The sequence below is a fragment of the Pagrus major genome, chromosome 22 (genome assembly GCF_040436345.1).
Source record: "Pagrus major chromosome 22, Pma_NU_1.0".
NCBI lineage: Eukaryota > Metazoa > Chordata > Actinopteri > Spariformes > Sparidae > Pagrus > Pagrus major.
The window spans coordinates 18124332-18136920 of NC_133236.1; the positions used below are offsets into that span (position 1 = coordinate 18124332).

Genomic DNA, 12589 nt, shown 5'->3' on the forward strand with positions numbered 1-12589 from the left:
GCACACTAAAAACTAAAAACCTGCTAATGATTAGGTGATGACTGAATATGATCCATAAATGTTAACTGCTAACTATAGAGCAGTCTACTGAGTCGTAATTATAAAGGCAGGGGTGAATGAGGGAGTGATTTTGGACTGTAGCTGTAGCATTTATGTGAGAACAAAGCATCATCATCTCCTTCCTCCCATGGATTCATCCAGGCTTTGAGCATGAGTCAACCATTATCACATTCATGACCATTTCCTCCATCAGCATGACCTCCCTGCTCTGCTGTACACATGAAAGTTGGCTTATACAGACTCACTGAATTAACCGACATCTGCACTAACATCTGCAAATATGAATTATCTACTGTTACAATGCAATCAGTGACACATAAAACTTCTTTAAAGGTGCTACATCTAGCATAACAATAAACACTTTTGTCAAATTTATCATAAAACTATGATAAATGGGCTTTTTAACAGCTAACTACTGCAAACTGTAGCTGCCTTTAGCTAGCTGGATCATCTGACATTACATCTGATAATATTGTTACAGAAACCTGGGATTTCTACTGACAGCAGTGGTGTTGCATCAGTAATAAACTGTGAGGGTGCCAGATTGCACAAAATACCAATTCCTACATGTTGCTTTAAATCACTGGAAGTCATCAAAAACAATATTTTATCAGGTTGTGTTAAGTTACTATTCAGATTATTTAGCATTTGCTGGTGTTTTTGGTTCTTGGAGTGCCTGTACATGATTTCAGGGAACCGTACTCCCCTGACAAAACATACTTGTCAGCTTTCATGTTGAATGACACGTGTAGTGCTGTGTGCCACCCTGCCACCCCTCCTCATGACTCCATCCCTACTTTGTCCACCTCCGCCTCCACTCACCCGTCCAATCAGATATCAAACCCGATGACCTTCTTCTGAAAGGCTCCAAGACGAATCAAAAGAGCAAAGAGAAGAAGAGCTCCAAGGACAAGAAGAAGGGTCTGGCTGCTGACGGCTCTGAGAAACGACCGGTTAAAGCGAAAGTGGACGAGCTGCTGGTGAGTATATCAGTCACACTGGGACAATAAAGAACCAGCACACGTGCAGATACAAACACAATGTGTCTGTTCATATGCAGGTGTACAACAAGGAGCTGGAGAGTGAGTATGGCAACTTTGAAGACTGGCTCCACACTTTTAACTTGTACAGAGGAAAGGCCGGGGATGACGACGAACATGCTCTGGATGACGACAGGATTGTTGGCAGATTTAAGGTGAGAAAAGTAACTGAGTAAAAACAAGTATGTCCTAAACATTGACTAAAAGATATTGACTGAGCTTCCAGGTCTGAAAAGTGAAGTCAAAGCAAAAGTGCCTTAAATCTGCATTCTGTCTAATAGCCAGCAGGGGGCAACCCTACTGGATTCAAAAATAAGTCAGATTGTATGTAAGCCTATGAGAAAATTACCCTACTTCTCACTTGATTTATTACCTCAGTAAACCGTTTTCTAATCATTTTATGGTCTCAATCACTTGTTTCAAGTCTTCTTCAATGCAGCACAATGCTCATCTTGTAAATTAAGTTCTCACTGAGGGTAAAATAGATGATGAAGCAGGCCACGCTTAAAAGTGTAGCTAAGTTTTTATTGACAAATTGGTACCACAGCTTGTCTTTGGGTTCTCAGCGAGATCCAATCAGGATATTCTCCCCAGCTCCAGCCTCTCACAAATATGGTCATTTCTGGCTCCAAAAAACCAAGATGGCTACTGCAATAATATCAAGGCTTCAAAAAGGTAGTCCACAAACCGATGGGGGACATCACAGTGGGTTTACATTTGGTCCCAACCTGCACTAGCGGATGGAAAGAGTTAAAAGTTAAAAGAAGCCATAGAGCAAAAACACACTTATCTTTTAACCTGTTGTCTTTTTGTGTTACCTAGGGATCTTTATGTATGTACAAGCTACCTCTGTCTGAGGAGATCACGAGAGAGGCAGGATTTGATCCCAATATGGGAATGTTCCAGAGCATTCCACACAACGATCCAATCAACGTCCTTGTCCGTGTCTATGTGGTCCGGGTGAGTGTCTGTTTAAATCTATACTGAAGTTAAAAATGAAACAGAATCAAATATTATTTATTTCTATAAATATTCTTTGCTCTGTTTTCCTCCTCCTCAGGCTACAGACCTTCATCCCGCTGACATCAACGGGAAGGCTGATCCATACGTTGTCATAAAGCTGGGCAAGTCAGAGGTCAAGGACAAAGAGAACTACATCTCCAAACAGCTCAATCCTGTGTTTGGCAAGTACGTTGAGAGAAAGCAACTCTCTATTTAGTTCCAGTTTGTTGGTAATCAGAGAATAGTCTGGAAAAAATCAGCTTACGTCAGAGTAATCAAACCTACCCAACAGTCATCAAAAAATATTGACTCTGTTGTTTTAACTCCTAATTCTCGTTTTCAACTTTTTCTGTTTATCCCCCACTCGTCTGTGCTTAGATCATTCGACATCGAGGCCACGTTCCCCATGGAGTCCATGCTGACGGTGTCCGTGTACGACTGGGACCTGGTCGGCACTGATGACCTGATCGGAGAGACAAAGATCGACTTGGAGAACCGTTTCTACAGCAAATACAGAGCCACCTGTGGCATTTCATCCAACTATTCTGTGTGAGCATCCATGTGTTTTTATCCTACATGTTTTAGGTAATTGCTAAGTTGTAGCATCACCAATGTCACCACCAGTTTTATAAATAATAGTTATAACAGAAATGTTACAGTCAAAACCCCTAAGATGTCATTGTTATCTATTAATGTCAGCCATGGATACAATGTTTGGCGGGACCCTATGAAGCCTGGTCAGATCCTCACAAAGCTCTGTAAGGAGGGCAAGATCGATGGACCTCATTATGGGCCGGGAGGCAAAGTCAAGGTGGCGAATCGAATCTTCACGGGACCTACAGATATCGAGGATGAAAATGGTATGGCAGCTAAAACTGTGAGATCATATAAAGTCCTGCATAGGATTAAACATCACTATTTAACCCTTCAAATTAATTATAATGCCGATGTAATAAAATATAAAAGTGATGGTTAGTCTCTGATTTCAAGGTACTGATGGTGTTTGTCAGTTTTATGAGTACATTCAGCATAATCTTTGTTGGTTGTGGTAAAGTTTTGTTGTTTTTTTGTCGCAAAGAGCTTTTTTCTTCTTTGATTTTATTCCTCTATCATTCTTCTTCTCTCATTCAAGAAAAGAGTATAACCGCACATTAAGTCTTCTACTGAGGAAACCGGCACTTCTGGTGTCCATTCATCATATAGTTGATCCTGTAAACAATGTTACAGTTCAGCAGATGTTGCCAGTAATCTTGGGAATTATTAAAACCGAATTAGTTTGTTCTGATTCAAGAATTTTGGGTGTTTTGCTCTCTCTTCCCCTCTTTATCTTCTCATGTCGATATCTCAGGATTGAAGAAGCAGACCGAGGAGCATTTGGCTCTGACAGTGCTGAACCACTGGGAGGAGATCCCCAGGGTGGGCTGCAAGCTTGTCCCTGAACACGTGGAGACCAGACCGCTGCTGAACCCCGACAAACCCGGCATCGAACAGGTAGGAAGGATCCATGTTTTGTCTGGAGGTAATGAAACAGATTGATATTAGAGTTAAACTGTTTTTCTCTGTGCGTTCAAAGGGCCGTATTGAGATGTGGGTGGACATGTTTCCTATGGACATGCCTGCTCCTGGACCTGCGATTGACATATCACCACGGAAACCAAAGAGGTACGCGTAGGCTGGAGTAAACGAGACAAATGTCACAATGATTATGATGTTTTTTGATTGTGCAAAACTATAAATCCAATGCAGTTTCACTTGGAAAAATACTTGTTAGTTTCACTCAAAGTTTCTAAATTTCTTTGAGTTTCTTTCAACAGAATATGTAGTTTTATCCCCAGGTTAAATAATGGTGAGTCTGTTTGAATAGTTAGCTCTCTATTTACTGTCGAATATAAGTCCAACCGTGTGTGTATGTGTTCCTTCCTCCTCCCCTTACCAGATATGAGCTCAGGGTGATTATTTGGAATACAGACGAAGTAATACTGGAGGACGATGATTACTTCACTGGGGAAAAGTCCAGTGACATATTTGTCAGGGGGTAGGTACAGAGGGACGCGGTGACCGAGCCTCGTCCCGTGGGTGTGAGCTGTGTGTGGATTTTTTTTTTTTTTTTGCAGTTAACCATTATTTTTTTTGTTTTGTTTCCATTTTTTCTGTGTGCGTATTTGTGTGGCGTCTGTCTTTGTGTTTGTGGTGTGTCTCCTGTCTATCTGTCTGTCGTCCTCTCTCTCTCCTCTGGTCAATGCTCTGCTGGTGTCTAGCTTTGAGCTTCGTGTTGTTATTTGGAACACTGATGACGTAATTCTAGAGGACGATGCTTTCATGACAGGAGAGAAGATGTCTGACATCTATGTCAGGGGGTAAACACACGATTCCATCGCATGGCTCGTACCTCCCTTCCTCCCCCTCCTGAAGGCCTGATGTCACTCCTTTCTCCCCTTTTCCCACTTCCTGTCTCAACTCTCCATCCAGCACGTAACCTCGCTTGTCCTTAATTCTCCAAATAGCACGCTGAAAACTTTTGCCAAGTAAAAATTGACTTGATTCAGGATCAAACCACATTAACAACTTGTTGACTACAATTATAATCATAATTATGGTATATATACTATAAACCATCCATTGGCATTCACACAGCTAAAATTTAGAGTTATGCTGAGATTAAATGTTTGTTCATGTACTTGAAAACTGCTGAAACCTCTCAGCTATCATGGACAAGACGTCCTTTTTGAAAACCACTATTTGTTTGCTTTTCTTATTTTTTGTCTAACAACTATTTTCCTTTTTTGTTAAAACAGAATTTTATTTTATTTTGTCAAACTACTCTTTTCCTTTCTTTTGTTAAGCCAATTTTTTTATTTTCATAATACTATATCGTTATTGTCATAATACTATATCGTTTTTTGTACTAACTATAATTTTCATTTATGTCAAACTACTATTTTCTTAAGGTCTAAGTACCATATTCTTGTTTTTGTTAACTACCATTTTCTTTTCCTTTCTTTTTTGTCAAACTACTTTCTTTTTTTATTCTGTCAAACTGTTATTTCCATTTATTATTATGTCAAACTGCTATTTTCTTTCTGGTTAAACTACCATTTTCCTGTTTTTGTAAAACCATCAAACAACCACTTACTTTTTTGTCAAAATACAATTTTCCTTTTTTATGTCAACCTATCATTTTCTTTTCTCTTATGTCAAACTATTATTTCCAACGCCAAGCACCAACTTTTACTCTCATCACTGATGTGACAGGGCTTTTGAACAAGGGATTTTATTTATGTATTTATTTTTCTTTTTTTTATCATTTTTTCCAAGGTTTGTGGTTTGATCCTATATTGCCAATTGTACTGGAAATTACTTGACTTTATAAGAGATTTCAAAATATTTATAATTTTAAGATATTTGGAGCCTTTTGCATGTATATAAGCAAAGAATATGCATGGCACTACAGAGCTCCAATGTTTTAATAACATTGTTACGTTGCAGCCCGGTCCAAATACTGGACCTTCTTCATGGCAGACATTTTAACATTTTGATATAAGGTGAATTAAATTTGCCTTCTGTCCAATGCAGTTCCCTCTTACTCAACCCCAAAATAATGTGAAGTAGTTCCAATATGGATAAAAAATTAATATTGAACTATTACGATCACCAACTGTAAACTGTGTTTTAGAGAGATGGTTGTGTAATATTAGCCAGGAGGTTGTACCACAACAGAGGGGGCATGCCTGCACTCATTTGTCATATGGACTACAGTGAACATGAATGGAAGATGGAGGGTTGAGGTGTAATGTGACAACACATATAGTAGAAAAAGCAAAAAGGTAACTAATAACTCGACCAATGTCTCATTCCATTAAATGACCCAGCATGATAAATAATACCAGTTTCTTGTTACTGGTACATAACTGTAATGCAGCCACTATTAATGTTTTCAACTGTACCTGTGGTGAACCTGCTATTATACATACACATGCATTACATGTAAAATGTCTACAATGAAAAAGGTCTGTAACTCTTACTATGTTATTCCTTCTCAAAGTTATTAATGTTTTGCGGAGCCTCCTCACTCCTGCATCTCTTAACCAAACTTACTTTTCCCTCAGCTGACCTGGTGTCACCCGCGGACCTCAGGACTGTACTATAACAAACAGGGTGCCATCCTAAAACAACCCTCAATAGACCATATTCACACGGCAGCCATTTTCCTCTGACATCACACGCAGGGTGGGGAAGCTCAACTGTCGTACTTCTTTTTCCAGGTTGCAAGTCATATAAACATAGAAAATCGGACAAAAAGTTATCGTTTCACCACTTTGATATTGACACGCAACTGTAAAAATTATGGATTGCAAAAATCCAGAGGGACACTGACCCATATTTCAAGGTAAAACAACAACATATTTGACAACCCGTTACTTTCCGTTAGCCAACAGCTAACGTTAGCATTAAGCCACTTCGCACATCTTCAACACATTTACGCATTGGATTATCAAACAGAAATGTTAGCTAGGAAGTAATTGAATGCCAACATTAGCTGACATGTTATCAAATATATTGTTTTACCTTAAAATATGGCCTGATCACCTTCAGATTTTCACAATCCATCATTTTTTAAGTTGATGATCATCCAGTAAGTGGGAAATTGATAACAATTTGTCAGATTCCCTACATTTAGATGAGTTGCAACATGGAACACAGCACCTATTATTATTATTATTATTATTATTATTATTATTATTATTATTCCAGCATTAGAGCTTCTCACCCTGAGCGTGACGTCAAAGGAAATGGCCGTCATCTGAATATGTTCAGTACTTGGAGGTTGATAAAGTATTTTAGAAGTCGCAAGTGTCTTATCCAGTGCTGACCCAACCATCTGTATTGACTGTTAGACAGGAGGACGGGGTTGTTTCAGATGGATCCAGTGTTGTGATACAGTGAATATGTTTCAGTTGTTGGGTTACATGAGATCAGGCATGTTTAGTGACTTTATCCTACTCAGTCCCAGCTTAATTTATTCCAGTGCATCTCAGTTAGTAAATCACAGCACATTTCCTCACATTTTCTTGTACTCACTAAGATGTTTTAGGCTGACAGTACCTCCTGCTGCTCCTCACTGATGAAGTCAGACTCACTCAACTGTTAGCGAAAGAGCTCCAGCCGGCACAGCCTAACCTCATAGGCTTTAATCGTCTGCTTAGTGCATCCAGACACTAAAAATTAGCTTTTATTTAAGGAAAATTTCAGATAATTTTCACTAATGGCATTATTGCAAGCTTATTGTATGCATGGCTTTTGAAAATAGTGTGAAGCTCCAACATCAAATCAGATTTTTTCACCATCTCGCACACATGTATATGAATCTGATTTGGTTTTGGGGAGCCACATTATATGTTTTGATTTTGACCTATTAGCATCATCTCTCTTGTTAACGTGTCCTATGCTCTTGTCTGAATCAACCAAATTAATACCCAGTAACTAACAGATGATTGTAATTTCCTGAGTTAGACCTTAGTAGTGCATGACTGACAAAATAACAAAGTCTATCCACTTATCTCACTAAACCATGATCTAAAGATCTCTATGACCCTTCCCCATAGATGGCTGAAAGGACAACAGGAGGACAAGCAGGACACAGATGTGCACTATCACTCTCTGACTGGTGAGGGCAACTTTAACTGGCGCTTTGTCTACCCCTTCGATTACCTCATGGCTGAGGAGAAGATTGTCATCTCGAAGAAAGAGTCCATGTTCTCCTGGGATGAGACTGAATATAAGATCCCTCCTCGCCTCACGATGCAGGTCTGGGACGCCGATCACTTCTCCGCTGATGATTTCCTGGGTGAGGACTGATGTTTTTGTTGCTTGCTCTCAGCAGAAATTTCCCACTGATTCGCCACAAATTATCACCATTCTTATTGTCTGACTGTCACCACTCTCAGGTGCGATTGAGTTGGACCTAAACCGGTTCCCTCGTGGCGCCAAGACGGCCAAGCAATGTTCCCTTGACATGATCCGAAATGAGCAGGAGCTGCCCACCATTTCTATCTTCAAACAGAAGCGGGTCAAAGGCTGGTGGCCGTTTGTGGCCCGAGATGAGAACGATGAGATGGAGCTCACGGTAAATGAAAATGAAATACTGAACATACCAGCACTGCAGATTCACACCACAACATGATCTTGTAATTATTTCATAAATCATATTCAAACAGCAGTTGGAAAGCCACATGAAGCGAAAAAAATCAGAATTGAATTCAACAGTATGAAGAAGAATGTAATTAAAGAACAAACTATTAAAGCAGGCAAGAACACTTACTGAAAGCTCATTACAAAGCAAATTCAAAACTTGTTAATTCAGTATTACCCAACCTGGGATTGAGAACCTCCAAAGTCCCAACATAAAGCTGAGCGGTCCAAAGTGGATTTTAAACAGCAATTCTAATTTTGCTTTCTACAGGTCGTTGTGTAATGTTCAACATCTCTGTTGATGACGCATCCATGATTACAATGGTTCCACATCAAATCTGGTGGAAATGCAGGCTGGTTCGATAGATAGTACCACTGTTCTAAGAATCTTCACATCACCTGTGTTAGGAAGAAAGGTCAAGTATTAGTATAAAGATGCCTATACTCAAGGCGTCTAGCTGACTGATTATTATTAACTTTGATATGTTATCAAACATATGTTGTCATTGCAGGGTAAAGTAGAAGCTGAGCTTCATCTGGTGACAGCAGAAGAAGCGGAGAAGAGTCCTGTAGGACTTGGACGAAACGAGCCGGATCCACTGGAGAAACCCAAGTAAGATATTACATTTATTCACAATATATGTCGAGTCAAACTCTCACAAATGCACACACATAAATTTGAGGATAGTTGTGTGGAGCAAATAAAAGGCGCAGACATGACTGTCCTTTAAATTTCCTCTTCGAGAAATTCATTCTCTCAGTGCAAAAAGCAGTGGATCAAATGCTGCGTCACAAATCAGCTCCAGCCAAGACTGAATATTGAATAAAGCTGTGATTTGGTCCTGTTTGACCCTGCACTGCTTTTTGCACTGCCTAAAGACCACTGTTACACTTTCGCACTCGTTTCTCCTCCTACCATCTCTTCAACTGTCTCCCTCTGTCTCTTCCCTCCCCTGGTCCCTTCCTTCCTTTTTGCGTGTGACTCCCCCTTTCTCCTTACCCTCTTTCTCCCTGTTTTTGGCTCCATCTGCATTCCTTCCTTTCTCCCCTCTCTACCTCCCTCCACAAAGTCGCCCGGACACCAGTCTAATGTGGTTTCTGAGCCCTCTGAAGTCCATTCGTTACTTCATCTGGCACAACTATCGCTGGCTGATCCTCAAGGTCCTGGGCCTGATACTGCTGCTGCTCATGCTGGGTCTCTTCCTCTACTCAATCCCCGGCTACCTGGTCAAGAAGATACTGGGGGCCTGACGTGCTGGTAGCCTCCGCCCCCGTCCTCGCCGTCTCTGCTTCTCTATTTAACCCCTTTGCTTCCTGGATTCTCCTGTCCTGTCCTGCCAAACTCTTTGTTTTCTCTCTTTTACTTCACGTTTGTCTCTCCTCTGTTGCCTTAGCTATAAATTAGTGTCAGTGTCTTTTGCCACCAAGTGCCATTATACATCTCATCATTGACCAGCTGTTTGGTATGGAAACACATAATCATAAAATCTGAACTGAATTAAATGGAATGGTTTAGCTGTATTATTACAGTCAGACATATTGAAGCGTCCAGAGAAGTGAGTTTCCAGTTGTAATTACAACTTGGATGTTGACCTGAGCACCTTTTATAAGTCAGTAAATTACATAAATGAAATGACATAAGGCCCCATCTGGAGACGATTGTTTTTGTAATTCATTTCAGATGCCTAGTTGACATTTACAAGTGCGAATACACAAAATATAGAAACAGCCCGAGAGGAGCTGCTGACATTTTCAGTGACATTTGGTTGCCTTATTATTATTATCTTCCATGAAAACACAACAAACAAACAAGAAATGCAATACTAACCAAGTCCCAAGAATATTTTTTTATTGCAGGAGACACGTTGGTGGTGACGTTGGTTTCAAACATCAGTATTTTGTTAATTCTGAAGGGTTAAAACTAAATCTTGTCTAAATCCTCCTGTCTAAATATCATACAAAACACTATATACACTATACTGTAGGACACTGTACAAAATAGTATGAGCTGTGAGCCAAATTTTATTTTTAAATGCAAAGCTATTTAACTTTAAGTCACACATCTAAATTGCATTATTAAGGTTTATTGTAAGTTTTATTATGAAATGTAGCCAGGACAGCAAACAGTGAACATCTGGTAGTGATAATATCTGCACCTTTCTCATGTCCCATATAATCTCTAATATGATTAGGAATAGATTAAACTTTATGGTCAGTGCATTCATAGTCATGGTGTAAGCTTACTATTGGGACTATTTGGGATAAATGAACCCTTGAAGATCTTTTTCTTTGGTATTCTGTGGCATCGCTCTGAGGGGAGCAGCTCAGACTCAGGGTAAAGGGGATGTGTTTTGTCATTAATGAAACCAGAATAAAGAATTCAAGTGTGCATGTAAAGGTGCCTTTGAACCTTATGTGTGGCTGATGACATGACACAAACCATGAATTAATTCAAACTAAAATACATTTAAATTATTGACATTCAAAAAGATAAATCCCTCCTCAAATGTTTGGTTAAATGCACCAACATAGTCAGAAACAAACGGCCCTGGACAGACATCAGTGTTCTGAGCTGTTGGTCAATCATCCATTCATCCATCTTCTTTGTGCAGATGTTTTTATTGTTCAGCTTTCACTCTGTGGTGTGATCTTTTGGTCCTCTGGAACATTATATTGATAGAAATGTGGGTTGTGAGCATGCTGTAGCGAACAACAATATTCATTAATGCAGCTTATTAACCACTAACGCCAGCTTTCTCTCTCTGTGTCACTCCTCCCTTGTCTCATCACATCACTCACCCTTCATTAACTCACTCCTCCACCTGCATGCCATCCTCTCCAAATTCCTCTAACACATCCATCCCCGCCTCTAGTCGCCCAGACACCACCTTCCTGTGGTTCCTGAGCCCGCTGAAAGCCATCCGCTACCTGGTGTGCAACCGCTACAAGTGGCTGATCATCAAGATCGTGCTGGCCCTGCTGCTGCTCATCATGCTGGGCCTCTTCCTCTACAGCATGCCGGGCTACCTTGTCAAGAAGCTGCTGGGGGCCTGAGAGGCTGCTGGGAGGACAGGGAGGGGGGTGGCCAGCCTGGATAGATGAAAGGATGGGTGAATGAGGGAGACGAGGAGGAGGAGGAGGAGGTCATCGTAAAACAGCTCGCCACCTCCCGCCTTAGCTCCGAGGAGAGAGGCAGACACCACCTCCCCGAAATCATGAGAAACACTAACTGTCTACTCCTCTATCCGATCTGCAGCAAGCCTAACAAATCTAACGCTCAGTATGTGGACTCCATCCTTGAACTGACTAAAAAGCAATCATTTGCCACAAAAGTAACCCCTTCTTCCTCTTCTTCTTCTTTTCGAGCAATGTTACATGACAATGAATGTTTCTTTATGTGGTTATACCGCTAATTAAGCTAAATCGGAGTGTTGTGTTCGTGGTCAGACGATTGCATGGGCGTTCATTTCAAGTGATGCTGTAAGATCTCCCATTACTGCTATAATGTCTGCTGCTGATTTAGGTAAATAGGGAACAAATGAACAATGTTTTTAGTAACACTTTGCAAACCCCCCTCCTTCTATTTAGCATTTATAAACACTATATAAACATTTAATAAACGGTTAACTATAATGCAGTTGCAATCAGATACAAGGATGTTTATGAATGTACAGTTTTTATCAGCAATTGTAACTTCTCCTGTGAAGACGTGTTTTATATTATTATACCTGTGTCATTCATAATCTGTTTATACACTAACCAGCCTCCACTCTCAGTGCCCACAAGAGGACTTAACAGTTGTTGACAAGCACATTAATAAACACTCATATCTGCTCATAATTACATTACCCTGTATTCAATGTTTATATACTGCTTATAAATGCTCTCAAGGGTGGTTGAAGCAAAGTGTTGCCATTTTTGCAGTCTTTGCACACTTCAAGAATAATAATGAAGAAACAAAAAACAAAGATGTCTATTTTCCTAATGAGATTCAAAGAGACATAGAACAAGGTGACTTCAAAATGAAAATCAAATGATTAAGAAGCTTTCTACAGGGTTCCACTGCGATGCTAAATGTTTAACCTCTTGGATTAAGGCAGCCGAGCCAGACTTTGATCAAAGAGTATTTGCAAATAATTCCAATTAAAAATGTTTTATCTCATTTTCTTATTAATAATAATTTCTTATTCATAATAATAAAATGTGGACCAGACATGCACTCTCACAAATGCTGTATGCTTCAATATTCCCAGATTTTTGTGTAAGTATGTACAGGAAATGCTCTTCAGTTCACTGTC

At 40.0% G+C, this 12589-nt stretch overlaps 1 protein-coding gene across 5 annotated transcripts in view; it reads left to right on the plus strand.

The window, feature by feature from the left end:
* otofa (otoferlin a) overlaps positions 1-12458 on the plus strand; it is an 80463-nt gene extending 68005 nt beyond the window's left edge. For 3 of the 5 annotated variants that reach the window (XM_073493471.1, XM_073493474.1, XM_073493472.1), the window contains exons 34-46: positions 895-1040; positions 1121-1255; positions 1923-2060; positions 2161-2288; positions 2481-2651; positions 2802-2962; positions 3451-3593; positions 3676-3764; positions 4039-4137; positions 7706-7947; positions 8048-8226; positions 8804-8904; positions 11165-12458. In XM_073493471.1, coding sequence (XP_073349572.1) covers positions 895-1040; positions 1121-1255; positions 1923-2060; positions 2161-2288; positions 2481-2651; positions 2802-2962; positions 3451-3593; positions 3676-3764; positions 4039-4137; positions 7706-7947; positions 8048-8226; positions 8804-8904; positions 11165-11345 — 1913 coding nt within the window. In that variant the 3' untranslated portion in view covers positions 11346-12458. Of the gene's footprint in view, positions 1-894; positions 1041-1120; positions 1256-1922; positions 2061-2160; positions 2289-2480; positions 2652-2801; positions 2963-3450; positions 3594-3675; positions 3765-3916; positions 3949-4038; positions 4138-7705; positions 7948-8047; positions 8227-8803; positions 8905-11164 lie in introns of those variants that run through there. The other 2 variants (XM_073493475.1, XM_073493476.1) reach the window with 2 other exon arrangements.
* The last annotated feature ends 131 nt before the right edge of the window (positions 12459-12589 follow it).